This window comes from Accipiter gentilis, chromosome 22, assembly GCF_929443795.1.
Source record: "Accipiter gentilis chromosome 22, bAccGen1.1, whole genome shotgun sequence".
NCBI classification, from domain to species: Eukaryota; Metazoa; Chordata; class Aves; order Accipitriformes; family Accipitridae; genus Astur; species Astur gentilis.
The window spans coordinates 17,458,815-17,483,570 of NC_064901.1; the positions used below are offsets into that span (position 1 = coordinate 17,458,815).

General features: G+C 43.5%; 1 protein-coding gene across 5 annotated transcripts in view; it reads right to left on the minus strand.

The window, feature by feature from the left end:
• Positions 1 to 314: 314 nt before the first annotated feature.
• Positions 315 to 24,756, minus strand: part of DPF3 (double PHD fingers 3) — a 164,982-nt gene continuing 140,540 nt past the window's right edge. Inside the window, exons 10-12 of one of the 5 annotated variants that reach the window (XM_049825668.1) lie at positions 3,922 to 4,034; positions 2,484 to 2,565; positions 315 to 1,428 (exon numbers count right to left, since the gene is read on the minus strand). In XM_049825668.1, coding sequence (XP_049681625.1) covers positions 1,358 to 1,428; positions 2,484 to 2,565; positions 3,922 to 4,034 — 266 coding nt within the window. In that variant the 3' untranslated portion in view covers positions 315 to 1,357. Of the gene's footprint in view, positions 1,429 to 2,483; positions 2,566 to 3,921; positions 4,035 to 4,792; positions 4,857 to 4,888; positions 4,912 to 19,382; positions 21,540 to 24,756 lie in introns of those variants that run through there. The other 4 variants (XR_007509178.1, XM_049825669.1, XR_007509177.1 and 1 more) reach the window with 4 other exon arrangements.

Here is a 24,756-nt window from a genome sequence, read left to right on the forward strand (position 1 = left end):
TCCTAGTGATGTCTTAAATTATTCAAAGAGACTCAACTGTAATAATATTTTTTCAATTGATGCTCTTGCTTAATGTTTCTTCATTTCACATGTAGAGGTTTGTTTAAATAAAGTACAACTATTTCTATTTAAATTTTAAAATCTTTATGAAAATCTTTCTTTTCATATTAGGTTCAGCAAATTATTCCCTCCTATAGAGCTGGGGAACGTTTTCTGACAAATTATCATGTTTGCCAAAAATGTGGTTGTAGAGAATTTGGGGGAAAAATTATTTGAAAATTCAGCTAGGTCTTGATAATTGCTTTGATAAAAAACAGTAACACTTTGGAAATGCTGGAAGTCCTGATTAGCCAAGTCCTGGAATAAAATGCAACTTCAAGTTGCAGAACATTTTAGTTTAGAAATTTTAAAAAATGACTCAAAAGTGCTTCATTTGACCCTAAGCCAAAGTTGTTCCTTTTTGCAGCTTACTTTAGATTGCTCAGAAAACTGACAATTTCACTTTCTATGGTCAACTTAAGATGATGTTTTTCTTTTGTTCAGTTTTCTGAGCTAAACAGCAAGTCAGTTACATACATAATCATTTGCGATTTTCTGAACAAAAATAAAATGATGAGTCTGGACTGTATGCTGGCACTACAGTGGGACCGTGTGCCTGAATATCCTGAATTACCAAAGACGGTAGGCTTTTCTAAGCGCGCATGTGTGTGTACATACTGGTACTGTTCTTCCTTCAGAGATACTAAAACCAGATTTCTAAAGAGCTGCCAAATCAAAGCACTTGATCCAAGGGAGAAAGTGTCACCCCCCCAAAATTTTGATCAGTGCTTCTCTCAGTGACAACACGTTGTTGATGACCTGGGAAGTATTGAACTAATGCAACTCGCAAAGCCCCCCTGCGAATACAGAGTGGTTGCAGTAAAGACATTTCCAGTCATGCCTGTGAAGAGAAACAACTGGTGCTGCTCCCAGCCAAAGTACTCACCAATAATTCCCTGGGAGATATCTTACTTCTTTAAAAAGAAGGCGAAAGAGAAAACACAAGGCCACACAAAATTGACTTCTCCGTGTCGATAGAACAACCCTCCCCCTTCTATAAAGCATGTGAGCCCTTAATGGTAAGCAGCAACCATGCATAGCAGTGAAGAGATTTCATCCGGAGCATTGGGAAAGTACGTGATCCTTCTAGTAGAGCCCAGGAGGTACGGCATTAGTGACAGTGAATACCACAGATACCTCTTCCTGTATTTGAGTGTCCGTTCGTTTTGATGTGGGTTGTGTCTTTGTGTTCTGGATGGGAATTGTGTGCTGGTATGGCAACACCAGGAGCAAAGTGTTTCTTGACTGCTGGAGCTCCTCAGGCCTGGAAGCCAAAAGCTGATGCTCTCTCTCTGAGCAGCTCCCGGCACAAATGACAACTCCAGCTCCCTGCAAATGAAGAAATCCTTCTTATAGGCATGACATCAAATCCAGGCATTCAGAGTTTATGTCAAGATTGGCTTGAACAGGATATCAAATATTCCTAGCACTGGAATTGCCTGTATTTTTCTGAAGCAGGCTCTGCTGCCCTTGGTATTGCATACGAAGGCTTTCTGCACAAATTACAACACAGCTGGGGTGTGCATTGCCACTACGTGGTTTATATTTTCATACTTGCAAAACACCGCTTCCCAGTCAAACAGAAATCTTTAGCTAATTACCTGCATTTCAAAATTTTCCCCTCCTGATTTAGTTTCCTCTTTATCAAAGTTACAAACATTTAGCTCCTGAATGCATGATTGATTTGTCATTCTTCTTGTCTCGCCCCTCATATAAACCGCAGTCATTTGTACTCGCATGTCTCCTTCTCCAATTCTACTGCTCTCTGCAGATTTTAGTCAGAGAATCAATAATGGTGAAGGACTAGTTCCTCTGCTCCACGACCAAGTGACAAACTACAACCAGTTGTAGTATAGTCAGATTGAATCCTCTGCAGACGACATAACTACACACCAAATGTAATACAGACAATAAAACTCTCACCCTTCTGAGGCACAGACAGACCAGAGAAGAAGGAAGGTCATTCCTCTTAATCCAGTCTCCTGACAACAGACTCTCTGCTATTCCAGAGAGGACCTCCCTGTCTGGGGCTTTCTCTCTGGGACTTTGGCTTCTTAGGAAGTCCAAAGTCACAGTTCACAGGAGCTCAATTTGGCTGACTAAACTGAGGTGTCCAATGCCATCTGGGATATTCAAAGGTACCCACGACCCGCAAAAGAGCCATGTCCTGGAAGAGGAGGTAGAGACCAGGCAAGATTGAATAGGACATCTCAGATCGCACTAGACCTCCACGTTTATGAATTTTCTTTCTTTCCAGTGCTTCCTGCCTCTGCTTTGCTACTGCTTCCTTAACCCTGCATGGCCCAGGCCACCTTTCAGAAATTCTTCCCTTCTCCACAAGGAATTTATTGTGATTTTCAAAGCAGACTTCCAACATATGTTACCTTCTGGGGGCTCAAAGACTGGTGGATTCAAGCAATACATGTGATAGCCACGGTCACAGTCATCACAGAAGAGCAGCTGGTCCTGAGGCAGGGTTGTTGGGGAGACAGTAGGGAAACAGGGAGACAGGGAGAGGAGGAGAGAGAAAATGAGGTAAATTAGTCTCTTGCCAAGAGGAAAACATAAGCATGGTAACCAGCAGTGCTCAGCTAGGAACACGGAGCTGCAACATAGAGACTAAGAGACTCCTGGGAATGTAAAAGGCTACAGGCATCACGTCTGCGCATCCACGATCGACCACCACATTTCTGAGAGGCTGCAGAGAGCCCTTCTCATCACAAAGGCAGTTCAGTTTCTAACTGGAAAATGTCTCTGAGACGTGGAGGACTTCCTCTCCAAGGTGGCCTCATGATGCAGGGGTAAAAGCTGTTAGGCCGGGGATAGGCTGTACTGAGAGAAGAGGACAGGCTTTACTGGGCTGCAGTGTGACCATGTGCCGGATCTCATCCCTTCAGGGGAAACCTTTCTTGTCAAAAGCCTGGACTTAGCCAGTTCTCCGAAACTCAGCCGAGTTAATGCTCTGTGAAACAGATGGAAATGATATGATCCCACCATGTGGTCTGCAGCTCTTTCATACATTTGGGGGCAAAAAAGCTGCTCGGAAGTATCCCATGATTCCTAACGCAGAACAGCTCCCTGCTTTCAGATTTCCTTATTTACTGCTAAAGCAAAACAAAATCTCAGGCTTTATATTTATTATGCTATGGGGAACGTAGTGTTAGCTAACTGCCTCCAAAGTTCTCCAGCCACTGTCATCCCTCCGAGTTTCTCGCAGTTTATCACCAAGGACCCTTAACGTCAGATTTTAACCAAAAACCCTGCAGAGAGGACACTGTTCAGCTGCAGGCTCTGGATCACAGTTTGGAAATCACTGGGACGCGTGATCAGGTGACTAGAGAGAGGCCTAGCAATCCCAGTTCAAATGCTTTCATGTTTCCCAAGTCTTGTAATTAAGACTAAAAACACGTGCCAAGAAAGTAAGCAAAATCAGGACAGAAGAAACATACTTGCCATCCCTTGGGTTATCACCCATTCACATCTGCTCCTGACTACCCTGTTGAAAATACTACTCTCTTGCAGCTCCCTGCGACAGGAGTTTAAGGCCTCCAGCTAATTTCTATTGAATAAGCATACAAACCACAGGTATCACCATCTGGAGTGGCCCCTATATGATACCCGTGGTAATTTCAGCAGAGACCGACGGCTGAAAGCGGGCCCTGTGGAGAAGCCCATCTCTACTCCCAGGAGTGGCTCTTCCTCAGAGACGTATGGAAGCAGCAGTAACGCCACGACCCACACCATTGCCACGTGCTCCTCAAGGGCGGCCATGACAGTAGCTTGCAGTGATGCTTATTTGCACGAAAAGGTAAATGAACTCACATCGTTCTCAGAGGTCCCACAAAGGCTGCAGGATTTGCACTCAATGCACTGCCACTGATAGGTTTTAACAGCCTCAGTCATGTTTGTGGTGAACTGCAGGCAGGTCGGGTGTCCTGAGGAAGATCGGAAACAACTGTCATTGTTAAGGCTCACTTATCACTTGTTAATTAACCGGTATTAAATTTGGGAACAAAATGCACATGGACATGGACTGATCACAACATGGGCTGCAACTAACAGATACCAAAGAGGAAAGCAGGCATTAACCCTTTCGCTGCCGGGCACAAGAGAAAATCAGAGTCATCCCCACCCATTCCCCATTGGCAAAGCAGTTTTATTCAGAGCTCTTAAAAATGGTTTGGCTTTGGGTTTGGTTTTTGTGGGGCTTTTTTGGAAAGAAAACAAGAGATAGGATGAAATCAGACACAAACCCAATTTCGGAGAGAGCCCATCCATCCTAATAGAAATTGGACTACAGTTTCAATTAGCGTTGTTTCAACCGGACTGAAGGACCTGGTGGAAATGAGGTTATTCTCCATTTGAGAGCTTCCCTTCCTGATGTTCAAATGGGTGGAGCAATTCTGTAAACTTTGCTTAAATGGAAGCAGTAGCGTACAGAGAAGAAGCAAGACAGGATGGAGGGATACAGCTTTTAATTTTTTTAAGAGCTCTGCCACTAAAGTTGGTTGGCACAGAAGAAACCAAATTGCACAGCTAACCTTCCAGGATCAAAACAAGAAACCGAAAGGAAAAAACCCCAAGCCAACTCCCACAATGAACTAAATGAAAGGAATAAAGAAGGGAAAGCTAGCAGAACAGTCACATCTAATCGGGAAGGACAAATTGCCAGAGTTACAACCCCCGCCCCTACATGCGTGTCGACTCCAGCTTTGCAAAACAGCGGTATCACAGTAGCAGGGTCAGCAATGGGCTTTCTGGAGGGGAAAATACAAACAAACAAACAAACCAAAGGTAGGATCAGTGTTCCTTCTGCAAAACAAAACAAGAAAAATATACCGCTGAAATAAAAGTATTGTACTCCCAAACCACCCCTATCAGGCTGAGGCAGACCCTAAGTCACCTGCAATAAGCGGCTGCTTGCCTTCTTGGAAAGCCCCGTATTTAGCATTCCTCTCTGCCACACATAAGCATTAACGCTGTGCATAGTCGGGGAGGGGAGGGGGGGAAATGACACGGGGATAGCCAGTTGCTCATCTATAGAAAAAACAAGAAATACATGTACACACATCCAGCACTACCGCGTGCTTCTTCCAGAAACTTACACCTCAGGTGTGCAGGGTTTTTTCACCTCTAGCCCATCTGCTGTTCTGAGACTACAGCCAATGGGTAGGAAAAAATCTTTTCTACCTCCAACAGCCTAAGTGTCTTTTTAAGAGTGGAGAAAGAAAGGCTGCTTCTCCAATAAGAAAAAAAGGCACGGCTATAGTAGATGTGGGCATAGATGTGCTATCTTCATTACCAGACCTATCAGGGGTATTTTGCTGTGTTGTCACATCACCCATCACCACCCTACAAGAAGCTTCTATATTTTCTAGCTAGTGAAGCAAACAGTTGCTGAGAATCGCTGGGTAAGGCAATAATGCTGTAGGGAATATATTTCCTTTATGTGCCCGTGATACCACCAAATGCTGTAATCAGGATTTTCATTCTCCAGTTATATTTGCATGGTTGTGATACAAAAACTAAGCCTGTCCAGCAAAGAAATGTGTGTACATAAGTTATTAAGGAAATTGAATAGAAAATAAAGGAGATATTTAAGGAAGGAGGGATCAGTGACATTGCTCATATCATTCTTAAGCCTTTGAATAAAGAATGTTTCAACATTACTGATGAGCTCAGATGGGCTAAGAAGATCACTGGGTTTTGGAGCCCTTGAAATGTCAGCACAGAACAAGAGTCAGATTTTACTGAGATTTACAGTGGACCAAGTCCAAACTAAAGTTCTGGGGACCTTGAAACTGCAACTGTGCAGAAGGAGATGTGACATGATACCTTTTCTTGTTGAGAGGACCTCATATAATTTCTGATACTACCAAACTAGCAGAACCTGTCATGACACTGAAATGCTCCTCCAGATCTGATTTACAGCAAATGCGGAACCTCATTCCAACACCAGTAAATGGAACAAATGTGGCACACTACACATCAGGGAGGAATTCATCCCAACAGCAGAGAGTCGGCTTCCAGAAAGGTTGTACAGTGCTGGAATATATCACAGAAAACAACTCAAACAGGGAGGTGAGTTAATCAGAGAGTTAAATAGCTTCAGTCACGTTTGAAAAGAAACAGAAAGAATGGAATCAAACTTACAGAAATACATCACAGCTAAATGCATACACGTATTCACGTGCTCACTTGCCTGCATATACACATTGCTCATTGCAGAGACTCCAGCTAAAGACTCTCCCTTTCTCAAATGACATGAAGGTCAGGTTCTGTTCGCTACTTTATCTCTGTCCCTCCACAGCCATTCCTGCTCTCTTCCAGCTATCAGTCTTGACTGTCTTGTTCCTCATTTGCCTCAAAAACACCTCTGCAGGTTTTTTGTGCTGCATCTCGTATCGATAGTGCCTCACCCTTGAAGTGATCCATCCTATTTTGCAGAGCCCTTCTTAAGAACCACACCCACCACAGGCCTAAAAGAAATGGGCTCTTGTGAGCTGAGGATTATTCGGAAAATATTAATAGTGGAGTGAGGGCCATGGTGGCTTCTTTTTGGTAGCGATGCGGAAATATTTTGCAAAAAAACACCGATTTATTCACTCCATTGGGCTCTCTCTCCAAATGCTGTGACTACAAAAGAGTCTAACAAATGCCCACAGCCATGTCTGCATCGCCGCAGACTGCTCTCGGTGAGCCCAGGGCTTATGGCATGTCTAAGGGAAAAAGAATATCTTGTGGACATGTCTTTCTTCAGCCTCTAAGTCAGATCCTCTTTCACATTAAACAACGTGCCTTGTGGTACCATGACCCCAACCTAATGTCGTCGGAAAGACTATTTTTACTTATGGCAGCAGTGTGATGAGGCACTGTAGTGTATGGCAAGCATGTCAGTAGAGACTCAAAACATTAAAATTCTTTTTCCTGTCCTCCCTGCTCTCCTTCTTCACAATCTCTCTATTTTCATGCTACTTTGGTTCAAAACCCAGTGTTTTTCATGACCTATGAGAAAATTCACATGTCCAAGACTTCCTGGAGCAGTGTTAGTGAACAGCATCCCTGCTCCGTATCACAGCACTTCTGGGCATTCCCTCTGTCGCAAAACACCTGAAGACAAAGCCCTGTAGCTGCATATGGCAGGCTGCTATAGGTAGATTCAAACTTCATTTTAAAAAAAAAAAAAAAAAAAAAAAGAAAGAAAAAAGAAGGCTAGTTCAGCCCACAAACAATTTTGTTTTACACGAAGAGCAGAGCAGTCCAAAATGTGGTTCAAGTTACAGACACTGTGGTAGCACATGAGCCAGAGAGCTGAAAATCTTCCTTGTTTAATTTCATCCCTTATGTGGTCAAGATGAAGAAACAGTCTTATTTCACTAATCATGTGATAAATGGTGTTTGCTATGGTGAAGGTGTGCAGCAAAGAGTCTGCAGCTGGAATTCAGTTAATAATTCAGGTGGTGGCTCAGCCCTGGCAAACCCGGGATCAGTCTCACATATCTGTATCAGCTCCGCAGATCTAACAGGGGGAAGAAGTAACATGCATTTATGGTGTCACTGAAGTCAATAGACAGACCTCTAAAATACACCCCGGGAGCAGTTCTGTTGAAGGAGAAGGTGATATGTTAACATCGACAGTTTCTAATCTACCATAACTATTCTCTACCTAAACTTTTGCTATGCCACAATAGCTATAAACAACAGAGACAATAAAACTTGCAATGAGAAGGTTTCCAACAGCTCATCCCTTTGTCTTAAAGCAATATTTTAAAGTATATATCAGGTCTGAAAGCTCCCTCATCTTTGTCGAAACTCTCCTCTGGATCTGAACCCTGTGTCTGAGACCATATTTTATAGTGACATCCGTGTTTCACATGCCACTGGCTTTAATTGTATACTATGTCCACCAGACATCTGGTCGGAGGAGTGGGGAGCGAGCACATTCAGAGACCATTTCTTGTCTCCCACACCCTGTGCAATTGCAGGCTGGCGGTAAGGAGAATTTAAACATAAATATCCTAAAAAAAAAAAAAAAAAATTAAAAAAAAAAATCTAAAAATCTCTTCTGCTTACACTGGCTGTATAACACTAAAGACCAAAACTGACATTAAAGGGCAGGAGCAATCTGCTGCTCCCAGGCGCTCTGTGACCAGTGAAGGCCTTGGAACGGCTCATTAGTGCTTCTTCAATAATGGATTCTGCATTGCAAGATTAATTGCAGCCATGTGCTCTGTCACACCCGCCACAGACTATTTAAGTTAACAATCCAATCAATAACCTTTTTCAAACAAAGGCAGAGATTATCTTGAGAAAAAAAATAAGCAAAGACTCCTTTTTTAAAACAAATGTGAAATTATTTATACAGAGTAAAAGGAATTCTCACCCAGTTTCCAATTCTTTCCCTTATCTTCACTGCATAGTGGTGGGCTTTTTAATCAATAGCATAATGAAAACCCACAGGCCTCCTGGCTATATCGCATCAGAATTTATTCCATAAACTATTCGGGTCTTTAAACAACTATAAATACATATTACAGATATAATGACCTATGTCACAGGAACCCCATCCAAATAATGGAAGTTTTACATGCAAAGAAACTGCAAAATTTCCTCTCGCTAAGATTGAATAAGGATTGCTGTGACCGCTGCCATCGTTAGACAGAATTATTACTGTTATTCATACAAAAGAAGGGAAAAGTAACTTGTAATTCCAAAAAGGGACATGATTTTATGGTTATGATATAAAAATTTAGCCTTCATTTGTCTGTCTAAGAAGACATGCTTACAGATATGTAGTCAACAACAGATGGATTAGAAAGGGCCTTTAAAAACCCAAACCATCCAAGCACACTGAAGGGCTTGGCTCTGCCAGAATCCCAGGGCTCAAGGAGCTGCAACTCTCAGAAAAAGATCAAACATTACTAAGGGATGAGGGTGGGGAGCTCTTGGCATTTCCCTGGCCTTTCCCATCTTGCAACGTCAAGGTGTTATGATGCAGGACGTATGCCTGCCTGCTCAAATGGAGGTACTCATAAACAGAAGCCTTCAAAAGTGTTTGTGGGGCAAAGATCCAAAGCACCACCTGCCACAGTACCTCTGCGATACAGTGAAGCAGGAGTATTTCATTAAATACAACAGCTTTCCTGGCGGCTGGGGTAGGGGTGGGTGTCAGAGGCTGCAGGTGAAGAGCTCTTGTCTCACCCCCTTCGGCACAGAGCCCTGCTGAATTCAGCTTCTTAAGAAAAACAAACAAACAAAAAAGGAAGTCTTACTCATAGGCACCATTGCGTTTTATTACTATTAGACAGAAGAGGGGGAGAGGAAATATTACCACCGTAAATTTCTACGTCCTGATGGAAATGAGAAAACCTGGCTGGTTGTCCCAGCGTCCGAGGCACTGTGTTCCAGCGCCGCCAACTCTGCTACAGAAGTGAGTCCGAAAGGACGTGCGGGGCTTCAGTGAATAGGCTGGTCAGTCTGATTTGGTCAGAGACCAACTTTCCTCTAATCTAATATGTCACAATGTGCCAGCGATTGTGGAAGAATTAACGCCTTCAATAATTGATGGAGCTCTGGAGCCGTTCAGCTGTAGAAGAGCTTATAGTTCCTATTATTTAATTTCCTGGCCCTATAGTCGTTCTGGCCAGCATGGACAGAGCTTAAACTGAGCCCGCAGAAGGGAAGGGGCACTCTGCTGCGTTAGCACCCGGGACTGGCAGCCAGCTGCACTCCGGAGGTGGTGGTTTGCTTCTCCGTACAGCCAGTTCCAGCGTAAAAAAAGACATAAATTACAAGCAATTGCTCGAATATTCGGCACCGGTAGAAGAGAGCCCACTTTAATTGCTCACCCGAGGGACAAATAAAACCCCTGTGCAAAAGATAGTGGTTCAGTCCCAGTCGCAGTTAGGCAGGTGTAATTAGAGTCAATGGGAACTGAAAGCAGGACAGACCCGTGTTTGAAAGCAATTAACACCAGAGATCTCAAGGAAGTTATAAAATGGTGGTGTGTGGAAGGTGGCACTTGCAGCTCGCTCTCCTGCACTACGCTGCTTTTGCTTTAGCCAGGCAAACACCAGCGGGCACGGGGTGGGGGGTAAGCTCCTACCGAAACACCCCTCATCTCAAGGTACTCCCCAGAAAATTTTGTCGCCTGAGGAATGTCCACCCACCAGCTCAACTCGCTCCCAGCTTTGACTCTACAATGCTGCATAATTTCCTCTGAAACGTTTTTAAGCATCAAAAGCATCAGCTAGGACAAAGGGTACGTCAAGAGCAAAGCTTGGCTCAAAGGCTGCTCACGTGCATAAACAAAATGAAGGATTTGTGCATACACAGACTTAGGTGCACCCAGAGAGTTTAGCCGCAGACAAGGCAGAGTAACTGTCTGCCATGGGGTAGCGGGAGGAGCTGGGTGGGATTCGGGGGTGACCTCCAGAGCACACAAAGAGAGAAGCGAGGAGCGAGTTATTCCGGGCATCCTAATGATTTGTCAGTCAAATCGCTCTCTCCCCACACACCATCCTCTTGGTAGCAGATGCCACAAGTCTTACAGGAAAACTACTTGAGAAACGTTTTAAAACAGTTTTACTGCAATAGGTTTGTGTGTGCCTTTCCCGGTGTAGCCCCCCTTCCTCAGCATGCACAGTCCAGCCATACACATCTGAGCAGGGAGAAATGAAAAACAGAAGTTACAGGTTTTAAAAGCCTCTAAAAACTGCCGACAACTAACTTTGGCGTACACAAATCACCGCCCTGGGACAACACCCTGATTTGGGCTGGTGATGCTGCAGCCAGGCCCTCTGCACTGGGCTCCGGTTTGACAGAGGGAGGTCGAGCCCTGCCGGGGTGCCCGCTGCTGCGTGGGGGTGCCCCTCTGGCCAGCCACGTCTGCCCCTCCAAAACTGCCTGGGACGGGCTGAAATCTGCGCCTCCACTTCACATTGTCTGGGGGTTTGGACTGCGGCAGATCTGGGGGCATATCTGGGGCAGAGCCCTGCTCCTCTGTCTTCCCCTCCGAGGCCGAGCAGCGGGGATTCAGGCACACGCCTGACACGCTGCTCAGCTCCCTGCGAAGGTGCTGTGATAACACAGAGGTAAGGCGGCAAAGGGGGGCTCTGCGCATTTGCAACCCGGGGGCTCAGAAGTGGCCCCCAACCTTAAAGCCGAAGGAAATGCCACACGCCCACGGTGTTCCATCTCAAAACCAGCTAGCACTCTGCTCCCTCCTCTTCCAGACCGGCCCCCATTAGCCACTGTTGGCCGCTAGACAAAATGGCTATTTCTTGCCTAAGAAAAATAATGTGGAAGCACTCAAATAACCTCGTACTGAAGCATCAGCTTGTTAATGCACTGGTAAGTCATGCCAGCGCTGTACAATTCCTGGGGGTGAATTAGGTCAGAGTGACCTCCAGAAAACCCACCAGGCTGCATCGCTGCGCGCCGCATTATGGGTAACGATCTGCTAATTGCCAGGAGGCACTTGGGCTGCTTACCAACACCAACAGGAAGGAAACCTGCCTGCAGGCACCGCACGGACTCCATATGCCAGGGACATAGCTCCTAATAACGAGAATAAACGCATTTATAGAGTGCGAACTGGTCAGGAGGACGGGCACCAAATGCTAATGCTGCCCAGCAGGTACACCTCACGGGGGCTGGCTGCGTGAGCCCCCCCCAGCAATACCGCCCACGCAATGCGGGGCAGGTTTTGCATTTGGTTGCACGGTGAAGTAGGGGTGAGGTAGATGAAGATGAAAATGCAGGAGTGGGAGGAAGACTGCTTATCCAGACAAGATGAATCACCACAACCTGGAAAGCCAACATCCCCTTTGCCCGGGGGACATTTTCGTTACCCTTCAACAAACTGCAGTGGAAAAAAACCTCCGGCGCGGCTCCGACCTCGTCGCTATGCACTGCAGGCTCCCCAGCCAGGCCAGCTCACACACCACAGAGCTTTCAATCAACTGGCAGGCTCACTAAACCCTTTCAAAATGAGCAACCAAGCAAAAATACTTGGTCATAAACACTAAAAATAGGAATGGAGGATTGGGTTTTGTTTTGCGTTTTAACTTGTGAAGCCAGTTCTTCCTAGTGCATTAAATCCACCTCCCTGGCAGTCCATTTAGAACATCTCCTCCCCCCTGGGAAAGCCAAAATCCCCAGCTCTAATGAGAGGAGTGGGGTGGTATTTTAAATGCTAGGGAAACGGCAGCCTGAATAGCCTTCCACGAGAGCGTTACCTTTGTTAACCTCCCCCCACACACACACACACACACAAAACAAGATATCAGCTCTGCCCTTCTTCCCCACCCTTCAACCTGAGCAAGGACTCTGCTACATGCCTGAACCCACATCTGCTATCCAAATACCTGGTCCTTCCCCAATGCTCCTGGTGTTAAACAGCCCTGCTAACACAGCCAGACAGACGGCAGCACACCTGCAGGGACGACCAGCGCTGCCCAGCACATCCATGTTATCAAGGTAGTGCTCGAAAAAGAGCAGCTCCAGCATTTTCACGCTGACCCGACAAAGTGTATCTAACCCGAGCTGGCGGCAGCAGTGGACAGGACGTGTCGTTTCCCCGGGGCACTCTGACCGGGGCTTCTCCGCTGGGATTACGCAGGAGAGCACGATGGAGGCAATGCTTCATGACGTGAGCACCTCTTCACTAAAAACAGGCCATGTTCACCCAGTCAGTTCGGAGAGCATCAAGACAAGCCCTCTGCACTGCTGCGGTCCTCCTCAAGCACCGAGGGCTGCGGGGAGAACTTCAGAGGAGACTTCACCCACGGGCTACGAAACAGCCGTCCCAGAAAAGTAACTCGATTGAAAAAGGGGCAGGCTGGGTTTACACTGATGAATCAGGGGACAGGAAAGGGGAAAAGGAGAGAGTATTACTGATCTCTGGACAAACTTTCTTTCTAGAAAGATTAAGAAACTACTCTAGACTAATTCCCTGCCAGCGCCATTGCAGAAATTTCAAATCAAATGGCAAACTCCAGAGAAATTATTTAAATGTCATCATTTTAATATTAAATAAACTTAACTATGCAGAAGACACCATGCCATTGCATAGGCAGTGACCTCACTGCTGTTACATGAGGTAACCACGTATCATCCAGGTAAAGAAATTCAGCACGTGATGGGTAAATTGTTGGTAACGGATGCGAACACACTGTAAATGCAAGAGGTCTGACTTTCCCACACAAGCATAATTTAGACTGTTGCTAATGTGATTGTACATTCAGACATAAGTAGAACTGCCTCACTCAACACAAACAAAACCAATTTCGAGCAAGTTACTTCAGTACCTCATTGATTTAAAAAAACCCTTTCAGTTGCCGAATGGGCAATGTTCTCCATGCACACTCTCCATTGTTTGTAATGCAGTGTCAGAAGCTGTAAAAATCCCACCGTCTACTGATTTTTTCCTTTCTCCGTTAGTTAAACACCCTGTTTGGTTGGGAATTTCTAAGTGCCAATCGAGATTTCATCAATAAGGCAACCAGTTTTCACTTCTCCATCAAAGTCCCAGCAACATCAATATCTAGAGGGAAGTAAGAGCTATAACTGCACCCTGCAGAGCATCAGTACACACTCGGTAGGGGGGAGTGAAATGTCTCAGCTTACTCTCTAAAAAATGCAATTTCAGGGTGATCTAAACATCTGAGTGAAGGAGTGAATTTGAATGAAGTAGTTTCAGTCAAAAGCAAGCAAGAGGGGAGAAAGGGTTAAGAGGCAGCAGAGGGAGAAACTGATTTTTCAGAAAGGGTGAGACATTTTGTGCCAGCGTTTCACAAACAAGAAGTCAGACTTTCAATTTGGAGCAGCACCTTGCTTCAAAAGTGAGCTTGATGGAACTGCTTCTAAGAGAGGGAAAAAATACTCACAGATGAAATTTTTCATTCAAGCCTGCGCACACTTGGCAGTGGAAAAGGGTCATTTCATTGAGAAAAAGAGAACACGTTTTGTTTCAAATCAAACCAAAATCTTTTCTCCTCTCCATAGTATTTTTCAGTTCAGTTATTTCAACAGCCTTTTTGAGTAACTGTCCAACAAAATGCTGCCAGAAACACCAAAACAGTAGGATTTTTTTGTTTGTTTTTCACTGCAAAAACACCAGATTAAAATCCACAATCTGTTTTCTCAGAGCTCACCAGACCTTCCACCCCAGATTAGCTAAGTCTAAGAGCAGGCCATTCTTTAACCTGTAACAAGTGAGTAGCGTTGCTTACACAACCAGTACTTCATAGCAGCTAAATATCACATCAGATTAAACAAGAAATTAGCTAGTTCCGTGGCAGTGGACACAAATGACCCTCATTAAATAGTTCACTAGTCCTGCTACTTTTCAGCACCAGAGGAATTGCTTAACAGAGCCCATACAAAAGTAGAATATTATCATATTTAATGCCAGAAAATGATCTGCCATGGTACTACGGGGATCTGTGAGTCTTGTGACACTGCTCTTAGCTGGCTGCTACGTTGGCTAGCAGGACTGCTGCTCAGTGGTTCTGTTAATGGCAAAGAGGTTGGGAAGTCCTCTCCTACAGGCTGGTCTGACCAGGTTCTGGGCGCCCCAAATCCTCTCACCTTTAACAGCTGTTGAGGGTGTTCATCACCTGTGATGTTCACTGTGAGGCGGGATCCCATCACCCATGAGGTGTTTGGCAATTCTCAATGACAGCTGCGCTGAGCCTAATGGGGACTAGTTCTTCTTCACATAATGCCAGACCCGTAAATATGTAAACAGTCACAGAGGAATCTAATGGGTGCAGATGACCTTAGGATATTCTTCTCCATTTTTTTCTTTCAGATCCCTAAGTACTTGTAAAATCTCACCCTTAATGGAAGTGAGGAAGGGGTCTTGGAGAGCTAATTAATGAAGAGGCTGACCTGGCCTTGCAAGCAAAATGAAGCTCCCTAAGATCATCTTCTCCAGGTGAAGGTATACATGGCTCTGGACCATCTGGATGTCTGAAGAGTACAACAGCAATCTGAATTCAACCTAGAGAGAGTTTGTGGATAGTTAAAAACTCTCCTAAGCCTCCAGGCTGATGGACACATTCAGAGGTACAGTCGGTGTAGAAAGACCTGAGAAGAGCTGGGACCTGTTTTTTAAGAAGCCCAAGCCCAGATATCCCAGCAATGGATGAGACTTCTTAGCCAAGATCCAGCTGCAGAATCCACTGCACCATAAAACAAGTTGTTGAGCCTGAGGAAAGGGCTGGAAAGACTTTAGCGTTAACACATTTAAGCCAATCCCAGCAGAGCACTGATGTGAAGCAACTATAATTTGCACCAACAGGGAAAAATTAATTTCTCAAACGTAGGCTTAAAACCACCCCATGTAAACTCCACTGTACAAAGTGCTACATGAACTTGAAAGCTATGTCTCACTGGCTATCCGACACTAAAATAAAAATCCCCCTTAAGTGACAGCACAGCTTTCATCTATTTCCCATCCAATGATTTCCTCTCACCTTGGAGAGCTGGCCTCAATATTGACTCCTGAAATCATCATATGAAGTTGTTAATGGCTGTTGGCTAATGAAAGAAATCCAAATTAGTAAGCTAAGTCTTCAGCAACACTTGACAAAACTCTCTCCAACATCTTTTAAGATCTCCAGTCTCTTTCAAAAAAGAAGGCTGTATCTGAAAGATTTGGTCACATGCATTCTCTTCCTGCAGTCCACAATGAAGCCACCGACTCCAGGACACTAACAGCGAAGACTGCAGAAACATAATGAGAAGGGGCTTCAGTCCAAGCAAAAAATTACTCTTAACACCTGTGCAAACCTAGAGATAAACTAGAAGGTCTTACTGAGTATCGGTTATGGAAGATGAACAGCACTGAGAAATGAAACTCCACTCTGAAAAAAAAGCACCCAGCATAAGACACAGAAAGGAGGCTACGTCTGTTCCTTTTCAAGAGGTACCATGCATCGGCTGGGATCCCAGAGAAGGAATACCCCTCTGCAAGCTCCCCAGAGTAGGCAGGCAGCAGTAGTTCCACGAGTTTCAGCCCACCGCCCAGCTTCAACATTCGAAGTGTATTGGCTTTTCCATACCAGGGCCATAGTTGATTTGTAGGCCATTCAGAGCTACCACAGCTATCTTAGACAACATTAAAACAAAACTGTTGCTAAGTATATCCTGGATGGCAATATTAGCCACAACACTGTGCTCCAGAAATCTGTGCTTTTTTAAAGGTAAATGCCATCCTTGTCCCATCATGGTGCACACACCATGGAATCATGAAGAATTACAGGCTGCAAGGACAAAATGCCAGATGACAAATAACAGATGACATAAGTTTCTAACGCACACAGCAAGAGCATTTGTTGACACAGCAAAAAATGCAATCAGGTCTTAAAAAATATACTGGTGAAATTAAGATGGCACAGATGGATGGCTCTTATCTTAAGTCACTAAAATCAAAGATAGGACTAAACTGTGGCAAATGTCCAGCTTTGGTGCAGCAAAGGAAATAAAATTTTACAATCATTTCCAAGGGACAATGGAAATCTTAAACACATCAAGCCAGAATTTGGACAAGCCCAGCCAAAGCTAAGGGGAGTAGTCACTGCTTACGTGCTCCGCTACGTATGCTTTATGTAGTTGAGGTCCTGCTCAGCCATCTTCAACACTAGGGATGGGGTGGGGTACAGAGAACTTTATGTCATTGCTAGTGAGCATTAAAAGCTTGGGTTTAGAGAGAAAGGGTTATGGGTTTTTTTATCATCTGTAGGCTGAAACATCTGATTACAAGTAGAGCTCACATCTCCAGGATGCAAATTTAAACAGATTATTTTTTTCCTGATTCCAGGCAAAAGTTTTGAATAAATCTTAAACCAGTGCAACATTCGAATTCAGGTCAAAGTAAAGAAGCCGATGCCATTTTCAGCCCACCCAGAGAACTCAGGATTCCAGCCCCCAGCTTTGCCAGCCTTCAGCTCAGTCTCAGTCCAAGGAAACCTGGCTTTGGGGGCACCCGTTAGCTGCTGCAACGCTGGCAGACATTTTTACTCCCTCCTCCTGCCATGTCTGACTCTCACCAGTGAGAACCCTTCTCCAGACAGGTACATAAGATACCTCCCTAGCCAGCATGCCAAGGTAAATCTCTGGGGCTTAGGGAACAGTGGTAATTTTTTTCTGTTCAGATAATTTCTGCAAAATTAAAACTTTCCTTTAGAACATTTCTATTTCCAGGCCTGTGGCTTAAAAAAAAAAAAAAGGACAAAAATGTTCAAAGTAATAAGGCTTGTGCAGAGTTGTTCTCTGGAGTCTGACAGCCTGTAACAATAGCTCTGCTGTGGTGGGAAGGATCCAATTCATCTAAACAGGGTGCTGACAGACATCCATAAAGGCCAATGTCAATGTACACTTTCACTCCTGGTTACCTTAGCAGAAATGTCTAGCTCTGCTCTCTGCATCCATCACACTGGGGACAATGAAAATGACAACTGAGTTAGAATGGGAGATGACCTATTGAACAAGAAAAGTGCACTGATGCCACAAGCAGTTTCCTTCCTTCCTTTCTTCAACTTTCCTTTCTTTGATTTGTCAGCATTCAGCTTTGCCCTCAGTCCAACCTCCGTCTGGGTCTCTCTGTCCTATGCACAGCACAGCAGAAAGCTCAAGAGGAGCTAGGAGAACAACAAAAGCAGCAATGGCCGGGGGCTCAGGATCTGTCATCACATACCCTCCCTCCTCTCTGCTTTGGGGCAGGAAAAGATTACTTGCCCCCCCGTGAAATCCCTATGGAAAAGTAGTTTTGTAGGCCTGCGACTCAGATTACTGTAAGAATATCTGAGAGCAAACTGCAGAAAGGAAATTGGAAGTTGCTAAGAGGGGCTTTAAAACCAGCAACCCTATCGCCCAGTATGTGCTCTAAGGAGAGCATCATAGCTACCTTCTCAGCAGGGCTCAGAAATACGGTTAGCACCTTACCCCACCTTTTCAGCTGCCTCTGGCCCCCAGTGCCCAACAGGTGAAAAGGAAGGAAAGACCTTTTTAGCCACAGAACAGCTGAGGACAACCCAGTAAGAAATCCATGAGCTGCTCTATCAGATCCCAAACAGGTTCGCAAGAGCCACAGTGACTGAGGACAGCAAAGGTAGCTGAAACTGCCTGTTGGTTTCCTCCTTCCTCCAATGAGTCGGCCAAAGGCCTTGCACAGTGAAGTTTTCAAGTCATATTCACCTGAAGAAAGAGTGAAGAAACAAAACACTAATGGAAATTAAAATTACACATGTGAAAAATAAAACTTTATAGAGAAAGGCTATAAAAGAAGACCAAGAATAGTTAATTCTCTGCTGCAAAGACACACATTCTGTCACACACAACTGTTAAAAATGAGGCAGGTAGAGGCCCATCTGTACAATTCTGTACAATTCCTATATTGCCTGACTGGACTCATTTCTGACATGTTCTTTCGGACTTATTTGCTATTTAACTGCTGGGGGGTGGGGGGTGCTGTTCACTACTCTAAAGGATCTGTACCCACGCCAGAAGGTCTTTTAAAAACTACACCTCAGCTGCTATTTTTGCAAGCAGCTGCCAAAGTAAAAAGGGCCATCTATAGCCTCTACTGGTAGCAGAGAAATTGATGGGAAGGCAGAGCAAAGGCAACAGAGCTTCATAAAAATGACAGCAGGCCTATTAGGGAAGAGGACATACAGAGTTTCTTAAAAAGATGGCATCTAATCTGAAACAGTATTTCCTCTTTCTCTTTCCATCCTATACAACCATGCTACTAATCTCATGTGTCTAAAGGGAAAGGGAGGGTTCATGCCTGCACTGTGAAATGCAGCAAAGGGAACCACAGTTTTCAGTTACTCCAGTGACTGGATTAGAAATGGCATAGGTAGGGTCAGGGCTGCTTCAGGCGATGCCACTAAAATCTATACAAAAAGCTCTCATATAATTTAGACTCCACCTTTGAATCTAAATTAATTTAATGCAACTCTATTAATCTAGTGGAGAAGGTTATTAAAATACAAACACATTTAGGAAGATCCTCTATTATCACCAAATGATAGGAAACACTTAAAATGAGTCCTACACAAAAGCAGTATTTTATTTCCTGCCTACCTTCACTAGAGCAAGCAACAGGACCAGTTTCTGTAGTCCAATGAATGGAGAAGAGAAAGCAAAAGAGAAAAAGGAAGAGAATTCTTGGTTAACGTCATGCTTCATTAAGAAATACAAAACAAAATCCAGGGACAAAAGTTGTAATTTACAAAATGGAAAAGGGAAACAAATCAATAGAGGAGGAAGTTTTATTTTAAGCTTCAAAGAGAGTATTATAAACAATGGAGAGCTTAGAAAAGTATATGTACAAGTATGTTATTCAACAATGTCTTTTTAAAAGAAGATTATTTGCACTAAAAAAGACCTTGTGGTATTGGTTTGATAAAGTAATATTTACAGAGGAATATACAGTAGGGACGTTGGAAGAACTTTTATTTGGAAGGAATATTACAGAAACTGAACACAGACCCTACAGTTTTGCAAATCTTCATTACAGTTGTGCGTCTTGTTATATTTTGATGAAATAAAATTTGATTTCTTTTTTTCTCTAAAGGCAGTTCACCACTGCAAGTTTAGAAACTAACCAAATGAACAAAACAAAACCATCCTGCTAAAGAGCCCGATTAGGACATAAATTTTGTCATTTAACTTAGTGGGAGCAGGACTCAGGTCTACCGGACATCTTACACGGTTATTTTTGGCCCTATGTGTTAATCTGGGAAGGAGCAGGAGAAGGGGAAGGGAGAAGAGGACAAAATCTGCTGCTGCTGACACATGGAAACCTCTCAATGAGGTAAGTTTGAGTTTTAGGTGTGCAAGAAACACAACTCAGAATCAGGCTCTCTGGCAGCTTCACCTAGTCAGAATGCATTTTTTGTAGACACAGCCTTTTTCACTCCAAAAGCAAACATAAGCCATATTAACAAAACCGCTTTTTCTACCTATACCCTGGGTCTATACCAATAGGTACATCTGGCACCCCTGCTACAGAGGAAAAGCTAATCTCAGAGCCAAGTCCAATACCATTCTCCTAGGACACAAGGCTACCCTGCATCCTTACTAGACTGCACCACACATGACAGCGAACAGTCCTCCACTATCCACTGTGAGCAGATTTGGCAGCCAACAAAATCCTCCAGTGCTTGTATGAAGCAGAACACCTTATTTCACTGAGAAGATGGCTAACAACTTAGAATTCAGGATGCGAATGTCCCTCACCGCTGCCTCACAGGACAATTTAGGATTGCAGCTGCAGGAACTCACATTCTTCTCCTGCTGAGTAACCCCCGTTGCTTACTGCTGACATGCGGGTGCACCTGTACACTTTTCAAAGTCCACTACCACTTAAGAAAGGGCTGAAGTACACAAGGTTTCTACACATGGCATCATCCTTGACTCCAACAGGAAGCTCCATGCCACGAGCACTTGAACATTTAGATACTTCCCTTACAACCAACTCACAATCAGCTGTGGAATTACCGAAGCAAAAAATAATACTAAAATTAACAGAGTTGTTTTCCTTTTTTAAACCCCTCTTTCAGAGAAGTATTTCACAGAGTTGCTCAAGAGCAAACCTCTTTTACTGTGCGGAAGAGACACATCAATCCTACTGGGAGAAGACAGTCCTTTGACTTGGACACAAAATCTGGTAACAAAAAAGTCCAGCCGCTGAGCCTGGTCTTTGCTATTTCAACAGGTTTTGTTCAGATTTGTGCCTAACACAGTAGAGCAAAGTAAGTTTTAAGCATCTAACAGGATAATATTATTAAGGAGAAAGTAAACCAGAACAATCTTCACTTACCACATCCAATTTGCAAAAAACAAAGATACCCAGCACATGTATGAATGGCTTCTTTAAAGTAAGAGAGAGAGCAGAGTTGATCTTTATTTTCATTATTTAAAAAAAGTTTTTTCCTTAAAGTAAATATTCAGTCTTTATTTTACATTAAGTGCTTTTTAAAATTTCATGTCTTCACAAAATTGCATTTAAAATTTGAAGTAAAATGTATTTCAAACAAAAATACTGTGCAACTTCAGCACTTCTTTTCTCTCTTAAATATCGAAATAAATAAAATAGTTAAGTCTTTTTTCAGTTTGTTTGTTTTTCAGTCAGTTCTACTGTAGATCAATTCCAGTTTGACCTGGCTTTATACACAAGCTTAAAAGAAAGTGAAATCAAGACTTTAAAAAACTTCTTTGTATTGCACCAGCTTAGGGCATCCCCAGAACTTCTCTCAACAGTTGACAGCCAACTTCCCACAGTCCAGGCTCCTGTGCCAGATGAAACTCGGGTACGGAAGGGTCAGGGCAAGGAGAGGAGAAGTATCAAAGCATCCTGGCTTCTCTCGGCCTTTTTCTGAAATGTCTTGCTTGAAGGATGCTGGAGTCCATGAGGGCAGGGCTGACTGCAGAGGGAAAGGCAATACAAAGTAAAACTAAACAAACTCAAACAAACAACAAAAGCAAGTGTTCAGAAAAAAAACCAGAAGCAACACAACCTAACCTTCCAACACTGCTTGCATTCTAGTGCTTTGAAAATATAGCTTGAGAGACACAGTTTCAACTGACCATGGGAGCCATAAGTGAATACAAAGCAAACAAATAGGATATGAAGGAACATATCCAAAAGAAAGGCACTAAATGCTGTCAATCTTTCTTACTGTGAACATCATTAAATAACCTTCATCATTCAGCTTAGAAGCTGTCTCTTCACTAGAGGTTAAGACCTTTGCTTATGAAATTCTGTTCTGATTATCTTGCTATTTTACTAATTATTTGTACAGAGCCACAAGTGTATGCAGCCCTGCACAAAAGACATTTTTAGAAGTCTGAACGATACACATTGGGTGACAGCAATGTCATAACTTCTGGAAATAAGTGAAAGACTGCACTTTGCATTGCAGTTAATCCATGAATTGACTCAGTTACGTACTGCTAAGCTCCTGAACGGTGTTGGATAGCCAATAAAATAATCTCTTTACTTCCACAAAATACAAGTGCCTTCCTCCCTGTCTTCCATATACCTCTCATAGCAGTTCTGGATGACACAAAGGTCCCAAATCTTAGGAGCTGCCAGCGACCAAAAGAATAACTCAAAGATATGAACTGGTGGCATCCCCTTAAGAGGGCTATCAGAACTTGAAATCACAACAACTGGCTTTTTTTTCTAAATGTTATTACAACTTGTCTTCTCTGAAATTGGCAACTTAGCGCTCATGGAAATACAGACAGTGACATGAAAATAGTTCCGACCCAATTTCAGTATTCTATGGTATTTATACAGGTTGGGTTTTTTCCAACCCTGGTAGATATCTGGCAAAGAGAACAAAGGTTGGTAGGGTTTATTGTAATGGCTCAGTCAGCAAAAATTCAGTCTGGCTACATTCCTGCACTGTGAGAGTTTGTCAAAACAACCCCATGCCAGCATGAACACATGCATGTGCCTCATTCTTTACATATACTCATAGCTACAAATTTTATATAAATACAAAAAAATCACGGAGAATAAAAATTGGGTGTTTATTAGAAACATCTACATATGTTGCTGCACAAAACACACTGAGCAGATTTTGCAGTTTTTATAATAAGATGACTCCCAGTGGGGTCAATACAATGTTTGCTTGAGGAACTGATTCAGTAAAACCGCTTGCCATGGGGAAGAGTCAGATTGCATGAAGAGCCAGGCTTTGAAAGCTCCACAGTTTGATGGTATTTGAATTATAATTTTAGGGCCCATCTCAAAATATCATTGCAAGAATTAACCAAAGAAAGGCAAAGCAGGCAGGAGAGAACGCAGTGGTGCCCCGGCACAGTCCGGACTCAGTGACTCTCTGGGTGCAGTTCTCATTTGCTCCATGCATCAGCAGGCAGCAAACTGAGTCTCTGTCTTCAATCAAGAGCCTAAGCTGAGGTCTGTAAAATGGCAAACTGGAACTCAAAATGAATAACTAATGTAAAAGCTCAAAGGCAAAACAATGCGGGGAGGGGATTCTAATAACACATTCTGCTGAAACAAATGGCCATCTCGGAGCTTGTCTACACCATACTAGCAAGCGTATTAACAGTGAGGTTTCATTCAATAAGAGCAATAGCTAAGGAAGCCCAGTGCTAATCCTTCTGAAGCCAGTGGCAAAGTTCTCTCTAGACCTTGTTTCAGCAGCCTAGGCTTATCATTTATGACCTTACCACATACGTACAACGTTATTGCAAGCACTATTACATATACAATAAATAAATATCCAACCCACAAAACAGGGGGGCATCTAGGTGGAGGGAAGGGATGCAAACTGAAGCAAACCAGATTTCAGTTCCATCCCTGTTCTGCCATATGCCTCACGATCTCCTTTTACTTTTTAACTGTTATGCCAGTATCCTGTATTTTCTTAAAATTTTCTCAATATTTATTATCACGCTTAAAATTTTATATTGTTTTCATGCAAGAGCAGACATCTGCCCCTGCCAAAATGTCAGCTAATGAAGTGCCACAAAAGGGGATATGCTAAGGATCAGTGCACACTCTACATAGCCTTTCTTCCCCCTAATCAGCTGCTCAAGCAGCACGTCACTTCCTTATTTCTCCTGCTCCCATTCGTGAATCAAAGTTTGCAGATGATGGCTCAGGAAATTATATGCCTTTTCTAAGATCCTTTAGGGTGGAGAAGTAGAAAGGTGCCTGAGGAGACCGCTCCCATGATCAAACATGTCTGAATTTAGGGCCTGAAATGAAACATCCCTTTATTCACATTTCACATTGGAGCTGTCTTATTTCGGTACATGGTTTGTGTGGGAGCATATGGTTCAGGAGAATCTTTGGACAGCCTTGAGCTAACCTTCCTCTAATAGGAAGGATGTCTTTGGAAGAGGACTGGAAGAGCCAGGGTTGTCATTAGTTGAAGGACTGTGCCTTCAAAGATCTTCTTATGAAGCTCAGAACAGGAGGTCTCATTCAACTGCTGAAATCACTGGGGAATACAGAGCATAACATTACTTTCTAATTTTGAAGATGACTGTATTTTTTAGGTACAATCCGGAATTCACATTGAAAACTCTCTTTATGCCTTCCTAGTTTGGTTTGGGACTTATGCGGACTTATGGACTCTTTGAAGATACAACTGACACTGTGCAGTTCCCTCATTTCTGACCTGGCTATGCCAGTGTCAGGCTCCTCTTTTTTTATTATTGCACTTATGAAATCTCCTCCTATATATTTTCTGCCTCATTAGCATTGTTATCTTCCCGTCGTCCATCTGAGAGGGTCTCACGTAGCAGTCCCTTTGCTTTGCTTTCATCTTTAACTTAGGAGCTACCAAACTTCTTTCCCTGTTCCCAGCCTTCACTCCAGAAGTACCTGTCCTGAGAATATTTCATTTCCATACCAACACTCCATTCAATATTCACTGTTAACACTACTTTACAACCTAGCTTAAACAAGTACTCTTTTGGCTTCCATCTCTACATCTTAATTTCCTCCCTATGATCGATGCCTTCCTACCGTCAGTTACCACACTGCTCAGCCTGCTGGACTAAACTCATGTTGGCTGAGTCTAATAAGACATCTTGAGGAACCCAAGGACTACTCTGCTCTCCATAATGATGAATTTATTTTACCTTCCTTCCTCTCTC